This window comes from Haliotis cracherodii, unplaced genomic scaffold, assembly GCF_022045235.1.
Source record: "Haliotis cracherodii isolate W230 unplaced genomic scaffold, xgHalCrac1.p SCAF_2, whole genome shotgun sequence".
Taxonomy (NCBI): Eukaryota; Metazoa; Mollusca; class Gastropoda; order Lepetellida; family Haliotidae; genus Haliotis; species Haliotis cracherodii.
In genome coordinates this window covers 68,406,738-68,428,460 of record NW_027266275.1, presented here as the reverse complement: position 1 = coordinate 68,428,460, position 21,723 = coordinate 68,406,738, and the positions used below count along the sequence as shown (strand labels likewise).

The following is a 21,723-nucleotide window of genomic DNA, read 5'->3' as shown; positions in this document are numbered from 1 at the left end:
ATAATAAACTGGAAACATGACAAAACAACACGTTTCTCGGGATCCACTGACCTACAACACAGGGGCTGATAACGATTTCATAGACTCAAGTCATTGTGTGATCCTGTGTTACATACAAACACAATGTTCAGCTTGATAATCCTTGGTCTGTGTCTTGTAAACACCTTTGGTCAAAGAGTTGGTCATTCATCACTGGTGTACCAATGGACATCATTAGAGTATGACTGGCCGAGTGACCGTGTGAAACAGGAGTTTATCAAGAATGGCAGTTTTGTGCTCGAAAATAACCTCATCGCCGGCGTGAAGGTGTACAACGGTAGCGTGTACGTCACAGTTCCTAGATGGAAGAAAGGTGTGGCTTCTACGCTGAATGTCGTCACTGAGAAACACGGGAAACACATCCTCAGACCCTTCCCCAGCTGGTCCATGCAGACTGTAGGGGACTGCACCGCCATCCAGTACTCCCAGAGCATGGAGATAGACCCCTTGACGGGATGGATGTGGATCATTGACACTGGAATTGGAAGAATTGCTGATGCCGGAGAGACGATCTGCCCTCCTAAACTTATCATCTACGACATCAACCGTAGACGTGTAGTCCGCACCCATTACTTCCCTGATCATGTTGCAGCAAGGTCCTCCTTCCTGAACGACATCGTCCTCCACCGAGTGGCTGGTCAAGCTGCCCTTGCGTACATCAGTGATGCTAGACAAGCACGTATAGTGACCTACGACTTCCGGTCTGACAAATCTTTCAGTTTTGCTGACAGCAGTATGTTAGCAGAATCTCCACCAACTTCTATTGTTCATATTGACAACAAGTCCTACCCACAGACAGTTCCCATAGATGGCATTGCCATGTCACCTGACTTCAGGTACGTGTATTACTCTGCTTTAGCAGGTACGAGCTTGTACCGAATTCCCACAACTGTTCTCTCCAACCCTAAAGGCCTGTTCCAGCAATCTGTCCACAAAGTCGGTGTTAAACAATCTCAGTCTGATGGTATGGCATTTGGGAAGAAGTTCATGTATTATAGTGCGCTTAGTTCAAACGGTGTGTACCAATGGAATTTCATGAAGGATCAGAACATGGCGGGGGGACCGGATGACATAACTTTGACCTCTCAGGTTATGGTTGCTCATGATGACCAGCGGATGAAATGGGTCGACACCTTTGGTTTCGACAATGAAGGTTCACTCTGGTTCACAGCGAATAATCTTGGAAGCTTCTTTGGTCAAACGATGAACTTCTCCAATCCTAACATGTTCATATGGAAACTATATTTGGACGACAATGGGTACCTTGGAACCAACTGAAGCTTTGTATTGAATATTTTTGCATGTACTATGTATCAATACAGACATCACTGCAATAAAAGTAGCCCCAAGGGACTCTTTTCTATAATTATTTATGCAGTTCAATTTGGGTGCTTTAGATTATACGTGTAATATATAGTACAGCAATAGGCTTTCCCTGAACGTTTGTAGCTGAAAATAGGCAAATGGAAGAGGAGGCCGACAATCTCTGCAGTATCTCTGAGTTTATTTTCCCTTTCTTTATAGAGATTGAGTTTGGTATGAGACCACTTTGAACAGTAGTTAAGTTACTTTACGGTGTGTCAGCTTAGGGTGGGAGGAATTCACGAAGTGATGCAGGTCGTAGAGGTTTATCACTTCGGTGGAACCAACGAATACGAATCTCGTTCTGACAACCAGAGAATCGTAATCAGGGCAATTCTGGAATTCTAATCCACGATCGAGTTATAATGGAGGCTTCGTGTGTTTGTGATTTATTAGATCCAAGCAAACATCCACCCCTGTCTTTTTGTATGATGAGTTCATAGATACTTTTATCGTGATGATTTTAGAATTCTAAATTTGAGGCAATCAACACCACACAGTGTTAGTCTCATACCCCTGGAGATAAAACAACATTTCGACAATGGTACTGAAAATATACACAACGAAAAAAGTTAAGCACCACATATATGTTTTACAATGATTGGTCAGTCGTACAAGCGTTGAGGTTGAAACCCTGTTTACATAACCTGGGAAAAATTAATGTGGTTTGGAAGAAGACACCCCTGACAATAAGAAAACATAAAAAGTTTATCCTGTTTTAAGATTTTAATCATAATTCTAACAAAAACTGTATTAGTGCAAAAACGTTAACCACAATAAGTATGGAGGTGCAGACTCTGGAACACAATTCCACATCACATGGATGATGAAAAATGTAATTTTCTGTCCAAGGATGACATTCTTGACACAAATCATCAATCGCGGGTAAACTCTCATTTGAAGTATTTCTGATCGTGGGAGATTCTGTACCGCATTGGTTTGCCCGTGTTTCGTACCAGTCTGCTTATTACGGTGTAATGATACCCTAGTTGACGTCATATGCTTTTGTAGGTCATGTCTGTCATGCCATAAGCCACCTTTGCACATCTGATAACCTTCTTCGTGCCATGTTCACAGAATGCTTCAACAATGCAAGACAGTAAGTTCTCACAATTGCGAGGTAAAGATACTGCGTTTTGAAAAAAATGGGTGGCATCCTGCACGTGCATGTCGTGCTGCGACGAGACGTCATAATTGCCATTAGACTGTTCCACGGAACACTATTCTTAACTTATTCATCACGAAATTTACTGTTGTTGCGATTAGGGATAGGTCAGTGTTAATATTTCCAGTGGTGCTTAACTTATTTCTTTGTATATAGTTTATTTCAGAATAACATTCAGCAGCTAATAGATAAGATATGGGCCCACAGCAGATGGCACCAACCCAGTCTGCGAGTGTGACCAACCCAGACAGTCCAACTCATGACTGTAAGCATGTCTACATGCAAAATCCTCCTGATCGCACTTCTTGGAAACAGGTTGGTGGATTCCGCTATTGTGTATAAGTGGCATGCTGTAGACTATGAATGGCCAAACAGTTCAGTCAAACAGGAATTCATCAAAAATGGAAGTTTCATCATCACAAATAATCTAATCTCAGGCATTAAGATTTACAATGAAAGTGTGTACGTGACGGTTCCTCGATGGCGGAAAGGGGTTCCGTCTACCCTCAATGTAGTAGTGGAGAAGGACGGGGAGGCAATCCTTAGACCCTTCCCCAGTTGGTCCATGCAGACAGTGGGTGACTGCTCAGCTATCCAGTACTCTCAGAGTCTTGAGATTGATCCTTCAACTGGATGGATGTGGATTATTGACACTGGCTTACACTCAATCGCCGACCCGGGGCAGTACGTATGTCCCCCTAAGCTAGTTATCTACGATATAAACACGGACAAGGTTATTCGAGTTCATCATTTTCCTGAAGTCGTCGCGCCAAAGATGCTGACGTTCCTGAATGACATCGTGGTTCATAAAATTTCAGGAAAACCTGCTTATGCTTACATCACGGATGCAGGAACAGCCAGACTAGTTGTTTATGATTTCCTAAAGGACAAATCGTACACATTTGCACACAAGAGCATGGCAGCAGAGAGTGGTCCACCGAGTATGGTCGACTTTGACCACACTCAATTTAAGACAGATATACCGATAGATGGCATTGCTCTTTCTCCCGATACACGGTATCTTTACTATTGTTCCTTGGCATCCATGAAACTTTACCGTGTTCCCACGTCAGTGCTTGCGCAAGAAAATGAAGACATCAGCAGATCTGTGAAAAACCTTGGAAGCAAAGTTTCCCAGACGGGAGGCATGATATCTGGAAATAAAAGTTTGTTTTACGGGGCGTTGGGTTTGAATGCTGTCTACAAATGGGACTTCACCAAGGACATAGCCATGGCAGCATCTGTTGACGACGTTACCCTGACAACACAGACTGTGGTGGCAAAAGATGACTTGAACATGCAATGGGTTGACAGCTTTGCTTTTGACACCAATGGCTACCTCTGGTTTACAGTAAATAAACTGGCTAGTTTCCTTCAGAATACAATGGATTTTAATGCCACGGCGCCCTTTAATATGTTCATTTGGAAGATTTATGTTGATGAAAAGAGTTATTTATAAACCATTCGACATCAAACTGACGACAAGATGGTTCGTTTTACCCCAAACTTAACCATCAAAGTGAAAAAAAATAGGGGTGACTATGGTATTTACATGAAAGGAAAACGAATATGAAACTATTCCTATACAGTTTGTTTTAACTGAACTTCTCGCATCTACATGACTGTACCAGAATACCACGTGCACCACGTGCACCACGTGCTTTGAAGTACTGGGCAGTAACATGATGTACATTGCACCTGCAGGTTTATGAACACGCTATAGCTCTTTAAAGATATTTCTTATTATGCCAAATGTTGAATCCAGTTAGTATATACTGTTTCTGCTTCATATAAAAAACCCACTTGATTTGTAAATTATGAACATTTGTTTTAATTATTCATCAATGTCTACTGTACTTTTGATATTTTCATACACAACCAACTGTATAAATGTTTCATGGCAAGAGAGTTATACTTTGTAATATGTCTTGCCTGCTTTTGAAAGCATTAATAAAGCCTTTGTGTTACAAACAATAAATCTAAATTTAAATGGGTTATCTACAAGTTGACCAACATCTTTTTTTAATCTGCAGATCATTTAAATGTTTCGAAAGTGGTTGAAAATAACCAAAGATCAATATTTTAAAAGCAGAGAATTATTTTCTGGACACACACACGTCGTCTGTAACAGAAGAGCTTGTGGTCATTAATCAGCTATGACACACCAGGGAAGCTGGCAAGAGGACCCCTGCTGATAGCGGGAGTTTTTTTGGGGGGTGGGGTGGGGGTGGTGGGGGGTGGGGTGACTGGCTTGTAGTTAGCTGTTCCTCACTTTGAGGATTTCAGAGAACCTTATTCCACTAAGTGTACAGAAGATTTTCAATGCTAAGTCTATTTTACCAAAGAATTCCTTAAAATGTGGAAACGTTTATCCTGCATGTTTTGCGAATATAATAAGAGAGGCCTTTCCTGCAGAATCAGACACACACAAGCGTTTCAAGTATGCAAGACCATGAACAGAGTATGTGAATTTATGTACATTGAAACTGAGCCAAATATACACCTCGTCAAAAGTATCGTACCACCACCATTTTTTGATAATCAGGAAAGATATGTAGCATATCTTTTGCATACACATGAAATGTTCATGAAACTGTTTGGGAAATGTTCTATGGTGACCAGAATCGGTACAATTTTAGCTATTTCCTCATTGAAACAACTGATAATGAAAGTAAAATATAACATTATACAAACTGTATGAAGAAATTTTATTCATGACAACATGTTGTTTACAAACCTTTTTGTGATCGATATGTGTTGCAATCTCCATCAACCACCACCGTTAGAATTTGACAGGAGGGGATTTGAAAGTCCATCAGAAAACACTCCCCTTCGAACGTCCACGAAAACAATGTCCCAACTGAAGTGACAGCTTATCAAACTTGATGAAATTCATTTCAGAACACGCACAATAAAGAAAATCATATATGAACCACTATTTCTGGGCCGCTAATATCTAAGGTCTGTCACTATCTGGCTTTGGATCCATGAAATCTTGAAATTGACAGGTCACACCATGCAGATACAGAGATAGGACCTACCTCGTGTCAAAATGTCCGGCTCGTCGGCAGGCTAAAAAGCGGCTGTTCAGTCATACTCAGTTGCATTGGTAATCATTTTGTACCTGCAGGCTCGACCATTCCCAGTAAATCTACAGGTTAATGTTGAACCATATCATAGATCGGGGTTGTCATCTTGCTTCATTTTACTAGCAACGGAGAATGTAAGCACAAGATTGTCAGCCATTGACAGCTGCCAGGTGTGAGTAAACGTGATGTAGGTCAAGTTCTGCCACATCCAGGGTCGGGGTGGAGAGGCATATATTTTGATGTTAATATAGTTTACTGGGGGTAATTGCTAACTAACTAATAACACTTACACATGTTAAATGCATAGGAGAATGTTAATTCAAAAAGTTTGTTGTAAAAATATATTCGTTTAGCATTTTAAAACCGTGAGTCCACAGTGTACAACAGTGTACAGAAGGTTGGTAGAAATTAAAACAGCTGTCTTTGGACTAATTTTTAGAGTGTTATTTGTCAACTTCTTTTGAAAAACTATGTGTTTTGAACACTTATTTTGAACTACTCACGACTATGGTGTTTTTAATCTTCAACTTTGATAATAATTGTTACATATATAACTACCTGTGACCACTTTTCGCAATGTTCTATAATTGCGGACCTGTGTACCTGTGTTGTTACGCGTTGCAAGAGAGCACCGTTTTCAAAGCATTGTTGCCGTCATGGTAGAATGGAGATAAACCTACTGTGATTTGAAATTTGATGTAGTCCCACTGAAGAGTAGATACCTCTTTATTGTAATTTGGAACCTCTTGCTAAGCGCTCGGTATCTACTAAAGAGGTATCTACTCTACAGTGGTACTACATCAAATTTCAAAACACAGTAGGTTTATTTCCTAAATGATCACTAGTTTAAGTCAGTATCTGACGCCTGATCCTCAACTGAGGAAAGTGTTGCCATTCCTGAAACAATACCTGGGTCAGTTCTTCTGTACAGAGTCCCTTGCTCACCCAACGTCCCAACTGATCGCATAGAGATGCTCGACTGGATTCAGGTCTTGGCTTCAGGAAGGCCAAGGCAGAGGCCATGGCATTGATGTAGAGATGGTCAGTCACAGCTCGTGCTCGTGCTCGTGCTCGTTTGGGTCGGTCATTATCATCTATGAAGACAGAATGTGTGACAAGTGCATGGTTATCAAAATGAGGCACAACAAAACCGTCCAATGTGTTATCTTAGTACCTTTGTTCACTAAATGTCCCAGAACTGTAACCAAATCAAGTTTACAATCAAAGGAGCAACATCCCCATACCATCACTGAGCCGCCACCACATGCCAACGCCACTGTTTCCTGGATGTTGCACTGATGATGAGATGTTCCTCTTTGCCTCAAGAGTTCTTCTACAATCAGTGGTGTGCATTTGTCATCAAACACGAATTTCTCTAATGAGAACCCTCAGGTGTGCTATGCTTGTAGTTAGAGGCAAATAACGGGATCAGGTGGTCATGATATCAATCACTGGATTGTATGGTCCAGACTCGATTATTTAGAGACCGCCCTCATATAGCTGGAATATTGCTGGGTGCGGCATAAAACAACAAACAGACACACAGGCATACGGCTCACATACACGCACCCAGAAGTTTAGGCAGTTAAGGTGGCTACCATTCTACAAGCAGATGCACCTTGTTAAAAAATCTCTACATTGTAAATGAAACTTTACATTTGGTGATGCTATACTTTGACGAGGGTATATATTGCCCTTGCATGTGATCAATTTGCATGGTCCTTTGTAAATGTTGTACGATGATAGTAAGTCATCGATTATTTTTAACAACGAATGGAGAATCTAGTTTCGTAACCAAGTTCTTTTGGTTTGTCTGGAGATCTCTCATAGATAGACGCCTCAAAATGCAAGGACTACTAAGCGGCATATCCAGTCAATTCCCATTTCTTTTGTCCACTCTGACATCATTGTATCAAAACTTTCTTCCTCAATAAATCGGCTTTTTCGTTTGAGATTTGAAGAAATGAACGTCCCTAATGAAACACGGTATCCCATTTCGCGTCAAAATACGCTGTGAAAGGGAAATCACTTGCTTGTCATGTACTTAAATTAATGCACTGAAAACAAATGAAAATGGCGACGACTCTCCACTATGACATCACAGCTACCGCTTGGCCTGAAGCCAGGATTTCGATATACATACGAGCTGGTGGTGATATCAGGCCAGTTGTTTGTTGCTTTGAAATAACATATGATGGTGTATGAATGTGTACTTTGTATGACTATTTAACTTGTTTTAAAAAGTTTTGCCAATCCTCTGTGTCAATATTAATCTGTTATCTTTTGTATTCTTTAAAGATTGTTATCATGTTGAATAGCTACATAATTTTATCATGATGACGTTACAAGTTTGAGATGACACGATGTTTGTTCTCATGCTCCTGGAGATAAGACAATGTTGCGACTGAAAATAGCTTATATCACTGCGCAACCCACAACTGCTAGCTAAGGTGTGGACCCACAGCAGGTGGCACCAAACCAAACCATAAAGCTCAAAACTGTGACCAACCCAGACAGTCCAACTCATGCCTGTAAGCATGTCTGCATGCAAAATCCTCCTGATCGCACTTCTTGGAAACAGGTTGGTGGATTCCGCCATTGTGTATAAGTGGCATGCTGTAGACTATGAATGGCCAAACAGTTCAGTCAAACAGGAATTCATCAAAAATGGAAGTTTCATCATCACAAATAACATCATCGCAGGCATTAAGATTTACAATGAAAGTGTGTACGTGACGGTTCCTCGATGGAGGAAAGGGGTTCCGTCCACTCTCAATGTAGTAGTGGAGAAGGACGGGGAGGCAATCCTTAGACCCTTCCCCAGTTGGTCCATGCAGACAGTGGGTGATTGTTCAGCTATCCAGTACTCTCAGAGTCTTGAGATTGATCCTTCAACTGGATGGATGTGGATTATTGACACTGGTTTACACTCAATCGCCGACCCGGGGCAGTTCATATGTCCCCCTAAGCTAGTTATCTACGATATAAACACGGACAAGGTTATTCGAGTTCATCATTTTCCTGAAGCCGTCGCTCCAAAGATGCTGACGTTCCTGGACGACATCGTGGTCCATAAAGTTTCAGGAAAACCTGCTTATGCTTACATCACGGATGCAGGAACAGCCAGACTAGTTGTTTATGATTTCCTAAAGGACAAATCGTACACATTTGCACACAAGAGCATGGCAGCAGAGAGCGGCCCAGCTACCATAATCGATTTTGACCATACTCAATTTAAGACAGACGTACCGATAGATGGCATTGGTCTTTCTCCCGACACACGGTATCTTTACTACTGTTCCTTGGCATCCATGAAGCTTTACCGTGTTCCCACGTCAGTGCTTGCACAAGAAAATGGTGACATTAGCAGATCTGTGAAAGACCTTGGAAGCAAAGTTTCCCAGACGGGAGGCATGATAGTTGGAAGTAAAAGTTTATATTACGGGGCGTTGGGTTTGAATGCTGTCTACAAATGGGACTTCACCAAAGACATAGCCATGGCGGCGTCTGTTGACGACGTTACCCTGACAACACAACCTCTTGTGGCAAAGGATGACTCGTACATGCAATGGGTTGACAGCTTAGCTTTCGACACCTATGGCTACCTCTGGTTTACAGTAAACAAACTGCCAAGCTTCCTTCAGAATACAATGGATTTTAATGCCACGGCGCCATTTAATATGTTCATTTGGAAGATTTATGTTGATGAAAGAAATTATTTATAAACCTTTCCGCATCAAACTGACACCAAGATGAATTCTGTTAACCCCAAACTATTCACGTGTTTTGGGACATATGACTCACAAACTTCAGTTAGTTTTCGCTTCGTAATATACATATGAACATTCTCTACCCGGTAGCATTGTTATAAAACCTATTTAATAAACCTAAAACATTGGCGTTACTTACTTATTCTGATTCCTAAACGATACATCATTGTGAAGACTAAATAATTTGGATAATGAAATACTGAGGATTAGAGTTGGTCCAGTCGTCTAAGGCGCCGAAACTCGCTGTGCAGAGTGAGTAGGAATCCGGGTTCGCCTCGAGATGTTCTGGGATTCGAACTCACGATCGAATTATAAACGAAGTTAATTCTATTTGGGATTGAACAGATCCTAGCAAATTATGGTGCCTTGAAATTCAGTAATAATCTGAGTTGAATCTGTTGTATGCAACTAAACCATTTAAAGGTGATGTACTTTATAAATCACCTTCCCGAGGCAAGGGAGTTAGCTGACTATAAAAGTCCAGTTTCCACCATTGCCGAACTAGGATGGAACTATGGAGTTATATTTTGGCTGGACTAATGAGTATATGCATAGTCCAATCAAAATCGCGTAACGAATTCGACATTCCGGTTCGTAAACTACCGTGCAGATTTCGTTCAATTGCAGGATTTGCAAAGCATTTATACTCACAACTTAGCATCAACAGATATTTTCCAAATCTTTTCATGTTGTTTAGTACAATGTAGAGCTTGATTATCGATGAAATTGTTTTCACTGGGCGACGCCATATCATTTGAAGCATATGAGGTGGAATCTGATACAGCCACTTGAGAGAGAGAGAGAGAATGAAAAAATACATGTTGGTGTAAATCTATGGCTAACACATTTTCATTTATATCAGTTATCCTGTTTTTTTAATAAACTGACGCCCAAAAGAAACTTTACCGACTGAAAATATAACACGCGAAAAAGTGAAAAACACGTGCACCACGAACAACTGCAAATGCACGCGCGGGTAAGGGTATAAAACGATTGCAACGGCAAGTCAGACATCCACAGTGACAAAAAACACACACAACAAATGCCACGACTCACAGTCGAACAACGTGAACGAGCCTTGGGTATGGTACAGATGGGAAAAGTTCTGAAACCTTGAATAATTATCTGCAGGCTAAAGGAGATTTCCGAAGAACATGTGTAACTGGACTGAACATATTTCATAAATTAGAAAGTGAAAAGATAAATTGTGCTGTTGGGTAAAATAGTGAAAGTGACAACACTATATCCCTTAACAGCTGTTATTTATATTTTGAGATATTAAATCCTTAGTTTGTAGATTGTATTAAATTTGAATAAAAGTAGCGGAATTTTAAAAGATCATGATTTAGACACTTGAGTTGAGTGCAACAACTCGCATGAATTGTTGTCAGGGGAAATTACAGAAGAAGAAATTAAAGTAGCTGCCAATTTCTCAAAGTCTGGAAAATCTCCGGGTATGGATGGTTTATGAATGCTTTTCAAAATTATGAAACACTCACTATATAGATCAGCCTGTATTCCCTGATCATTGGAATATTGGAATAATTGCACCTTTATTTGAAAAAGGTAATAGGAGTGACCCAAACAATTACAGTGGAATGTCTATACTTAATATCATGGGGAAAGTATTTACATCAATAGTTGATCATGGGTCGAGACTGTGATATTGATTAGAATTAAATGAACTGATAGAAAGGGTCTACGATAGATAACATCTCAGAAATACTTACGTAAGCCTAAACCCTTTTATGCAGCTTTCCTTTGATTTCTGTAAAGCCTTTGATAAGGTTGATAGGAATAAGTTATTGTATATGTTATTACAGAAAGGTATTCATGGTAAAATTTATAATGTTTTAGAAAGTATTACAGAAATGGTTGTGCTTGTGTACACTTAGGAAATTCGAGAAGTGGTATCTTTTCAACGTCATGGGGTTGTATGCTTAGTCGTTTACTTTTTATATTTTTCATTTACCAGTTGGCTACTGATGTGATGGAGAGTGAAACAAATGATATTTTTGTAACTGATATGATTGATGTCATCAAGATGTTGTTGTTTGCAGATGATACTGTTTTGGTGTCAGAATTCAGTTGTTGACCTACAAAAAAGCTATTGGCATAAGAATGTTTTTGTCAATAGAGGAATAAAGAGTTAAATTTAGAAAAATACGAGTCGTCTAAGGCGCCGCGATTCGCGCCAGAAACGCCAGAAACCTATGATTGTAATCCCCGGGTTTCTAGGTTTGTCATCACCATACCCGTGCTTGTGGGTTTCACCGAAGTGATAATTATAAACGTCTGAGACCTGCATCACTTCGAGCTTTCCTCCCACATTAAGTTGACACGCCGTGATATTAGACGACTGGGCCACCCGCGCCCCCCATGTGGACAATAGAGGAGTAAACTGGGCGTCACATGTTAAAATGTTTTATTCCAAACAGGATTCTCATACGTCTGGATATCCCAGGAGTTTGAGGATGAATCTTATTTTATGAGTATAGCAGCTGTATCAAAAGATAAATACTTCTGTATTTCTCGACCCTGCATAATATATATCATCACATTTAATAAAGATCTTATGAGAATACTTGCTAAGTTTCGGTGTTTATCACATTGTTTGAAAATACAAATGCGACGTTAGAGTAAAACAGTATATGATTTGAGTGAGTGAGTGAGTGAGTGAGTGAGTGAGTATGGTTTTACGCCGCTTTTAGCAATATTCCAGCAATATCATGGCGGGGGACACCCGAAATGGGCTTCACACATTGTACCCATGTTGGGAATCGAACCCGGGTCTTTGGCGTGACGAGCGAACGCTTTAACCACTAGGCTACCCGACCGCCCTGTATATGATTTGAGATGTGTAATTTGTGATAAATGTAACTTGATGGAAATCGAAAATGAATACCATTTTTTCCTGGTTTGTCTCTACTACAGGCCAAGCAGAGCTATGTTGTTACCGACGTACTATCATCGTTATCCATCAAGACAGAAGCTGATAGATTTGATGTCAACCAGAAATAGAAAAACTTTTGAAAGGTTTAGCCATTTTCATTTAAAGGAAGTTAATGATATGAATGAAATTCCATGGTTGGTGTACATTCATGATATAGACATAGTATCGAAGATTTTCATCAGGGCAGAATCCTATGGGTTTGTAGCTTAATGTCCCGTTATGTTATACTCAGTGTCATCAAGATGTACTTTTTTTTTAAGGCGATCCAATTGTAAATTTCATGATTAATGCAATGTGACTTCACAGAATTCATGATAAGTGTACATTTACAATTTATAAAGCACATACCATTGGCAATGTGTGTAAGATTGTATTCTGGGCCGCGGGGCCTCCAAGTCTGTCATTTCGGCTGACATACGAGATGGTGGTGGGATCAGGGCAGTTGTTTGATGCCTTTTAGACTTTTAGACATATGACTCTTTTGGGGTCTAAATATGTACTTTCCATGACTATGTTTTAAAATGTTTTGCCAATCCTCTGTGTCAATTTAACCTGTTATCTTTTGTATTTTTTATGATTCTTTTATGTTAAATAGTTGCGTAATTGTATCAGGATGACTTTACAATTCTAAGCTGAATGCAATCAACACGACACTATGCTAGTTCTTAGCACCTGGAGATAAGACAATGCTGCGACAATGGTGCTGAAAATAGTTTGTGTCATTGCGCAGCTACTAGCTAAGGTGTGGACCTACAGCAGATGACACCACCCCAGAGTATACAGCTTACGACCGTGAGCAGACCAGACAGTCCAGCTTACGACTGCGACCAGCCCAGACTCTCCAGTTTGCGACTCTGAACATGTCGGCCTTTACAGTTCTCCTGATCACCATCCTTGGCCACAAGTTAGTGGATTCCGCCATTGTGTATAAGTGGCATGCTATAGACTATGAATGGCCAAGCACTTCAGTCAAAGAAGCATCCATCAAAAACGGAAGTTTCATCATAAAAAATAACCTCCTCTCTGGCATAAAGATCTACAATGAAAGTGTGTACGTGACGGTTCCTCGTACGAAGAAAGGCGTTCCCTCTGCTGTGAATGTGATAGTGGAGAAGCAAGGGGAGCCAATCCTTAGACCCTTCCCCAGTTGGTCCATGCAGACTGTGGGTGACTGTTCAGCTATCCAGTTCGCCCAGAGTTTTGAGATTGATCAGTCAACTGGATGGATGTGGATTATTGATACTGGCTTACATATAATCGCAGACCCGGGGCAGTTCTTGTGTCCCGCTAAACTAGTTATCTACGATATTAACGCTAAGAAGGTCATCCGAGTCCATACTTTTCCTGAAGCCGTCGCTCCAAAGATGCGGACGTACCTGAACGACATCGTGGTCCATAAAATTTCAGGAAAGCCTGCTTATGCTTACATCACCGATACTGGAACAGCCAAACTTGTCGTTTATGATTTCCTAAAGGACAAATCGTACACATTTGCACACAAGAGCATGGCAGCAGAGAGCGGCCCAGCTACCATAATCGATTTTGACAACACGAAATTTATGTCAAAAACAGCGATAAATGGCATTGCTCTTTCACCCGACTCCCGGTACCTCTACTACTGCCCCTTGGCGTCAATGAAACTTTATCGTGTCCCCACGTCAGTGCTTGCGCAAGAAAATGGTGACATTAGCAGATCTGTGAAAAACCTAGGAGACAAAGTTTCCCAGACGGGAGGCATGATGGCTGGCAGTAAAAGTTTGTTTTACGGAGCGTTGAATAGGAATGCTGTCTATAAATGGGATTTCACCAAGGACATGGCCATTGCAGCATCTGTTGACGACGTTACCCTGACAACACAGACCCAGGTGGTTAAGGATGAAGCGCTCATGAACTGGGTTGACAGCTTTGCTTTCGACACCAGTGGCCACCTCTACTTTACAGTCAATAACGTGCCCAAGTTCCTTCAGAATACAATGGATTTTAAAGACACGGGTCCGTTTAATATGTTCGTTTGGAAGATTAATGTTGGCGAAAAGAATTATTGGTAAACCATTCGACACCAACCCGACAAGCTAATTTGATTACCCAAAATTATTCACATACTCTGGGACTTAAGACTAATACGCTTTCGCATACAGTTAGTTCGGTTCTGTGATATAGATATGTACTTTCTGTTATTGTCAGGAACATCATGGTGATGATTACTTATTCTGATTAAAAAACATACTTGTGAAGACTAAATTCCATGTATAATAAAATACTGATGATTACAACTGCCTTATGTGTCTGTTCAGTCTGGTGACAATAACCTCATTAATCCAGATTATATGATTCCTAGTAAACTATTTCAAATTAATACATTCCGTATTAACGAATCACGGTGCGAAAAAGCAAGCTCGTCTAGAATGCGAGGTTTACGGACTAACGAGGTTCAATTGTATATGAAGTCGAGCCACAGTGTCTTGTTTAAAAAAAAAATATTATGACTTTTTTTGTTGTTGTTGCGAAAACAGGGCAGTGTGTGGCACCGGGCTTTGGTTAAGCATTGTCGAGACATCTCGTGTCGCCAACTGTCTAATGATTGATAATGTAATTAACAATTTGGTTCGAAAGCCCACTGACAGGAAAATGGCATTATCATACCTCCATGTCAGCATGTCAGAAAGATGAGATCTGACTGGTCCACGTGATCTTGATAAAATACTGTGTGTCCCACCTTTGAGGGGAATACATTTCTCAGCGGGGGAAAAAATCTCTTATACACCGCCGCGTGCAAGTCAGGTTGCACGTGGATTCTGAGAGGCAGAATAAAAGCCTTTATACCCCGCCTCAAAGCAAAAAGCCGCGTGCTTTTTCTGAGTCAAGTCATGTGACAGCGCAAGCTAACCCCAACTCATTTGAACAGCTGCTTTCTATCAATGTTGTACTTGTTTGAATTATTTAACAATGTCATATTCAAACATATCGGTAAGATACATTCTCTCTCTCTCTCTCTCTCTCTCTCTCTCTCTCTCTCTCTCTCTCTCTCTCTCTCTCTCTTATGATGTCTGTACCTGTTGCTGCAGTATAGACATATGGATATATCATGGCGAGGTCCGAAAACTAATGTATAAATACATTGATTTATAATGTCAAGAGTTGAAGACTACATTATAGATGTATGGTTATCACCGGATACACGACAAACTGTCTTCTTTCGAGCGGCGAGGAGAGAAATACTAGTATATTGCAGATAGATATATTCATTCCTGTACGATATGTTCTAGCATCTAATAAATAATGTCAAACAGAAATATATGAATATATAAAGTGGCTCGGTCAGTATTAAGTGATACTGGCAGTATGACCTTATGGATTGTCATATCATACCCGGAATGAGCATAGACCCATATCAGATATGGGTGTCCCGGAACCCTGCTCACCTAGGCCTGTGCTTTCACCAGCATTTATATCTAACGGCCTTGATTGCTTGGTACGTTTCGATGACATTCCGGGGTAAATCATTGAGTATTGCTGATGCGACGATATTTCAGAGGTAAATCAATGTCTATTGCTGATGCGGTAGTATTTCAGGGATAAATCAATGAGTATTGCTGAGGCGATAGTATTTCAGGGATAAATCAATGTCTATTGCTGATGCGATCATAGTATTTCAGGGATAAATCAATGTCTATTGCTGATACGATAGTATTTCAGGGATAAATCAATGTCTATTGCTGATGCGATAGTATTTCAGGGATAAACCAATGAGTATTGCTGATGTGACGGTATTTCAGTGGTAAATCAATGTGTGTTGCTGGTTTAACGGTAAATCAATATATTTTGCTGGTGCGACGGTATTTCAGGGGTAAATCGATGTGAATTACTGAAGCTAGAAGAAATTCAGTGTATATTACTGTCTTCTAATAATGTGGCGCCCGTTGAACGTGGCTGAGAATATCATGGTATAATATCGTTCCCCCTACTTAAACGATTTCCTTATGGATTAACGTAATTATTTTCAAAACAAGCTATATTGTTCCTTTGGATAACATTTCGATTTGACCATGAAGATCCCGGGTACAACAGGTCTTCAGCAACCCATGCTTGCCGTAAAAGGCGACTATGCTTGTCGTAAGGGGCGACTAACGGGATCGAGTGGTCAGGCTCGCTGGCTTGGTTGATGCATGTCATCGACCCCAATTGCGTGGATCGATGATCATGTTGTCAATCACTAGATTGTCTGGTCCAGACTCGATTATTTACAGGCCGCCGTCATATAGCTGGAATATTGCTGAGTGCGGCGTTAAACAACAAATAAACAAACAAACAAAACATTTAGATTTGAAACACACAAGAAAGAGAATTAATGGATGTCAACTGCTTGATTATGAGGAACACATTTCGGAGTAAATACTTACTCCTTCATCAGGTGAATGAATGCAATATTACATGTTCTCTGCTTCATAGCATTTATTCACCTGATGAAGTATATACTCCGTAACGTTGTGTTCCTCATAATAAAGAAGTTGGCATTCATATATTCTCCCTTATATATTGTTACTGTTATGCATGGCGTATCCAGCTTGTTGCTGCATTCGGGCATGACAAGACATATCTATGAACAAACCTAGCTATCGGCTTCTTAGACGGTCCATCCGTGAACTTAGTCCTCCGATCACTATGGGAACTCCCGACGTCAGCAGCCGCCATTGTATACGTGGTCCTCTGCGGTACGACAGCACCTATCGATTGTCTGAGCCGTGCATGACTGGGACTGAGCACGTGGAGAGATTTGTCGGGTGGGGAATGACAATGACAAGATATGTTTGTATATCATGGCAAGAGTTGATACCACACAATACGTTCGTGGATATATCATGGCTAGATTTGAATACAACAATCTATACACAAGGGTATATCATGATGAGAGTTGAATACTGCAAATTATATTTACGGGTACATCATAGCTTGATTTGAATACAATAACATATGTACATGGATATATCGTGACGAGAGTAGAATACTGTTATTGAGAGTTGAATAAAATAATATATGTACATGGATATATCGTGACGCAAATTAGAATACTACTGTTCAGATATATGGGATATATCGATAGTTGAATATAATAATATATGTACACGGGTATGTGGTGGCGAGAGTACAATTGTACTGTTCAGATACAAGGGTATATATTCAAGAACCGGATATATGGTGAGTACTGCCGGTGAGCTGTTAGGATACCCCCAACTAATATAATTTATTTGAAATATCAAAATTTCCAGATATGGAATTACTTGTGTTTCTTCACGAAGAATAAGCATTTTGTATATTTCACCCTGATGTTCTCATTGATAACCCTTTAATACTGCTTCGTATCACGTCGCCATTACAGGTGAGTTGTTAGTACTATTTACAGCTTTGCCCTATTTGACGCTTTCCGTGCATGAGCATGGTCATTAACGTGACCACAAGTCGACTATTGGTGATTAATGTTTACATTATTTAGACTGGCAATCTTCATTTAAGGTCAGAAATGGTTCGGGTTTCTCTCCGTTGGTCTTTTGGCATATATTATTCAAAACAGTTCCAACACCTAAAAGCGAAAAATCAATTTTGGAATTGACGTAGTTATTGGTGTGTAACCTTGAACAGAGACGAGATAAGTATGTAATATTTACCTCACATACTGGTAGGTTCTAGAATTAGATATATAAATCATGTAGACCATAATCTATAAGCAGAAGAGCAATTAAAAAACTTGACCCCGCGAATGAGTGATAATACGGGACAACCTGGGAACAAACTAACAACCAGCGATCCTGGCATAACTAAGGGACGCAACTCTGCACATACGATAACCATTCGTAATATCTTTTGAAACCCGTTTTATCGCCCGTTTTCAGACTGTACCACACAAAAACGAATTGACATTTATTAAATATGAATACAGGTAATATCCACGAGACAACCACGTTTATTTCAAAGTCGAAATGATTTTTGCATTTATGATTGGGAATAATGTAAGTGCAAGGCAAGGCTTACATAGTTTAACGACGTGTACCCATGTGTGAATCAACATAGGGTCTTTGGCGTGTCAGAAAGTACCGTATCCCTAGCCATATTTCTTGAGTGAAAGGTGAGGTGAGGTGAAATTGGGTTTAACGTCGCGTCCAAGTTTATTGCACTTATATAGCGACGTGCATGTACGTGTGTGTGTGTGGCTGCTTGTACTAGTCCGATGATGCCGATTTATAGTGCTAGCTCACTGAGATACCATGCCGCAGTTTAACATGAATACCCCACTCAGACACAGTATACTGACTCCGAGCCGACCAGTCCTTGTTTTAGCCCCTTAATGCCGAGCGCCAGTCAGGGTAACAACAAGTGCCATCTTTATATTCTTTTGGTATGACGCGGCCGGGGATCGAACCCCGGACCTTCCGCTCTCCGGGTGATGTTCTACCACTAGGCCACGGAGGCGGTCTCTTGAGTGAAAGATACAAGAAATCCACATGTCTGAAGTTGGAGTTAACGGTTGTGATGAGAGTAGAAACAGGTTCAGTCTATACCAGATGGGTCGGGGACACTGACAGCCAAATTGTTTAGGGCACCGCAATTCGTTGTGCAGAGTTGCATCCCTTAGGCGTGCCAGGAACCTATCTTCGTGAGTTCGAATTCCGATTCGCCCTCATTATGTTTCTAAGTTTGTCAGCACCAAACCCGTGCTCGGGGGTTTCACCTGTGTTGTAAAGGTCTGAGGCGTGCATCACTTCGGGCTTTCCTCCCACACCAAGCAGACACGCCGTTACATAACTGGAATACTGTAACAGTTAAATCGGCGTTAAACAATTCGCCCATTACCAGATTGGTATATACATCAGTTCAACTTCAAAGGTTGACGGGCGGTCGGGGAGCCTAGTGGTTATAGCGTTCGACGCGTCACGCCGAAGACCCGGGTTCGATTCCCGACATTGGTACAATGTGTGAAGCCCATTTCTGGAGTCCCCCGCTGTGATATTGCTGGAATGTTTCTAAAAGCGGCGTAAAACCATACTCACTAACACAAAGGTTGACGACATGGGACGGGTATTTTGTCATATACTATACCATCTACTGTGCTATGAAGCATCTAGTCTTTACAAAGTGGTCGAGTTGCCTTGAACGCTACTTCAAACAGTATTTCAATTATTTTACGGAATTTTGATAAAGCCCCCACACACTGGTATGGTGCTAGCAAAAGGATCACAATCAGAGCGAAAATCGGATTCGAGTCCACGATGAGCGAATCCTCAGACTCGTAAGGGACGCAACTCTACAAACTGAACTGTTGCGACTTATACAGTTATTTATCCATTCGCGCCCCTTTCATTTGTAAGCATTCCAATAGCCAACGAAAATATTCTAATAACGGCAATGTTTATTTACAATGAGGCCAAACTCCAATAACTGGAAATATCGATGTAGAATACCGGCTTATGTGCACTATGGTCTGATATTTCTACTCTACGTATCTCGAACTACGAACAACCTTGATACATCATTGATTGTACCTAAGACTTCGAGAGTTTTCTGTTGTTTGATGGAACTATGTGATGATAGTGTTGAAGCTTACGTATCATTATTGAGTGAGTGCGTGGGTGAGTTGGAATTAACGCCACTTTAAAGATTATTCAAGCTACATCACGGCGTGTCAGCTTAATGTGAGAAGAACGCTCGAAGTGATGCAGCTCCCTGACGTTTTCCGACTGCAAGAAAAAATTGTCATATGACTACAATACATAGAGAATCGGCAACAGAAAACAATGACAAGTACATTTACATATAACAGCGCAATATAGAATATTCTAGATGATCACAACACTAGTGGGGCTGAAGTATGTAAATTTACTCACTGTTTGTTAATCCTCCTTACGTGACGTCAACGTCCCCTTGTTCTACGCATGCCTAGTCTGGGATGTTGCTGTCTGTGTTTTAGTGCTGCCGTTTCCATGTGTTCGGCAGCGTGCTCTCAGATTTATGATGCTGTTTCTTATTTTTTAGTTACGTTCTCATTGTTTTCTGTTGCCGATCCCTTGTTTTGTGTAGATATATGCCAGACTTTTGTCGCAGTCTGTCAGTTTCCATTGGTAGGCTTGTAATCAGGGCGAACTGGGATTCAAACCGTATTATTATTGACATGGTTTGGAACATACACTGCGGGGCAAAAGAAAGTATACACTTGAAAATTAGATTCGACGATAATCAAAAACGATATCAAAACTTTACAGGCCCCCGAACACTGCGAACGTAAGGTCCAAAACACATCTACGATACCCGTATTAAATTCATTACCATGGAATAACCATATCTTGTTCGTTTCATGTTAGCCATCTGCAAACATGGGTATATACTTTCTTTTGTCCGGCAGGTTATTTTGAGGAACTGTCAACACAGTGAACAATGAGGTTACTTTGGTGCGCTACTTACTGCTATCAACGATAGATATATATATCCTCTATGGCGATATATTCATGGATTTGAGACATTAGCTTAGTGGGGTTAAAGCATTTCCAAATTCCAATAATCAATCGATAAATCATCCACGAATATTAACCACAGCTCCGTCAAAGGCACACATGGACATTCTGATTACCGAGGTCGATAGTCACTTATAAATCTAAATTCTAAACAAACTATACTGACTGTCACTAGTTTTAATATAGACAAGAGTGAGTGAGTTGTATTTTGCGCTTCTTTATATCAATATTTCTTTTATACCATAAACAATGATTGCTTTTGACGATATGAACGGTAACATTGGAGAATCAAGACTTTCCAACTGCCCACAAGCACTTGATCACTGCACGTCCCTCAGGTTTGTCCATTTTTCAAAGGTCATAGATCCCTGCTTAGTTTACTGACTTGTCACAACGAAACAATTTGCTTAATGGACTCACGTTTTGGGGGGGATATACATTGATGACTTCATCTATGTCCCCGACAAACTATTACACAAGTCCTTCTTCTTATCAATCAACCCTCGTACAACAAACCATTTTCAAACGACCTGGTTGTAACTTCCTAGCGGCTTGTAGCCAAGTGCGTGACGTTCGCTCGTTACGCCAAAGGCAGGGTTCGATTCCCTTCATGGGTACAACATGTGAAGCCCATAACTGGTGTCCCCTGTCCTGAAATTGTTAAAATATCGTTAAAGGCTTCTTAAAACTCATGTAACTCACTCATGTTTCTTGATAGTATTTGACCTCATAATGGTTCTCGTCTCCCTGGGCAGAGTTGCGTCCCTTTGCTGCCAGGTTCCGCGTGGCCGGTGTTCGAATCTCACTTTTACCACTATTATGACCCGTGGTCCGTTTTAGTCAC

The 21,723-nt window shown here is 40.7% G+C and overlaps 4 protein-coding genes across 4 annotated transcripts; all 4 read left to right on the top strand.

Moving 5' to 3' along the window:
• The first annotated feature begins 116 nt into the window (after positions 1-116).
• Positions 117-1,379, top strand: LOC139469491 (major royal jelly protein 1-like). Its single transcript, XM_071251675.1, has one exon. The coding sequence runs from the start codon at positions 124-126 to the stop codon at positions 1,315-1,317; it is 1,194 nt and encodes a 397-aa protein (XP_071107776.1). The 5' UTR covers positions 117-123; the 3' UTR covers positions 1,318-1,379.
• Positions 1,380-2,808: 1,429 nt separating this feature from the next.
• On the top strand, positions 2,809-4,489 carry LOC139469490 (protein yellow-like). Its single transcript, XM_071251674.1, has one exon. It carries the CDS (start codon positions 2,826-2,828, stop codon positions 4,023-4,025), a length of 1,200 nt encoding a protein of 399 aa, XP_071107775.1. The 5' UTR covers positions 2,809-2,825; the 3' UTR covers positions 4,026-4,489.
• Positions 4,490-8,124: 3,635 nt separating this feature from the next.
• LOC139469488 (protein yellow-like) lies at positions 8,125-9,549 on the top strand. The gene has a single exon (XM_071251673.1). It carries the CDS (start codon positions 8,181-8,183, stop codon positions 9,378-9,380), a length of 1,200 nt encoding a protein of 399 aa, XP_071107774.1. The 5' UTR covers positions 8,125-8,180; the 3' UTR covers positions 9,381-9,549.
• Positions 9,550-13,044: 3,495 nt separating this feature from the next.
• LOC139469487 (major royal jelly protein 1-like) lies at positions 13,045-14,639 on the top strand. Its single transcript, XM_071251672.1, has one exon. The coding sequence runs from the start codon at positions 13,239-13,241 to the stop codon at positions 14,424-14,426; it is 1,188 nt and encodes a 395-aa protein (XP_071107773.1). The 5' UTR covers positions 13,045-13,238; the 3' UTR covers positions 14,427-14,639.
• The last annotated feature ends 7,084 nt before the right edge of the window (positions 14,640-21,723 follow it).

What these genes read in the sequence shown, in the direction of transcription:
- LOC139469491 (XM_071251675.1), top strand. Translation starts at nt 124, where the DNA reads ATGTTCAGCTTGATAATCCTTGGTCTGTGTCTTGTAAACACCTTTGGT.
- LOC139469490 (XM_071251674.1), top strand. Translation starts at nt 2,826, where the DNA reads ATGACTGTAAGCATGTCTACATGCAAAATCCTCCTGATCGCACTTCTT.
- LOC139469488 (XM_071251673.1), top strand. Translation starts at nt 8,181, where the DNA reads ATGCCTGTAAGCATGTCTGCATGCAAAATCCTCCTGATCGCACTTCTT.
- LOC139469487 (XM_071251672.1), top strand. Translation starts at nt 13,239, where the DNA reads ATGTCGGCCTTTACAGTTCTCCTGATCACCATCCTTGGCCACAAGTTA.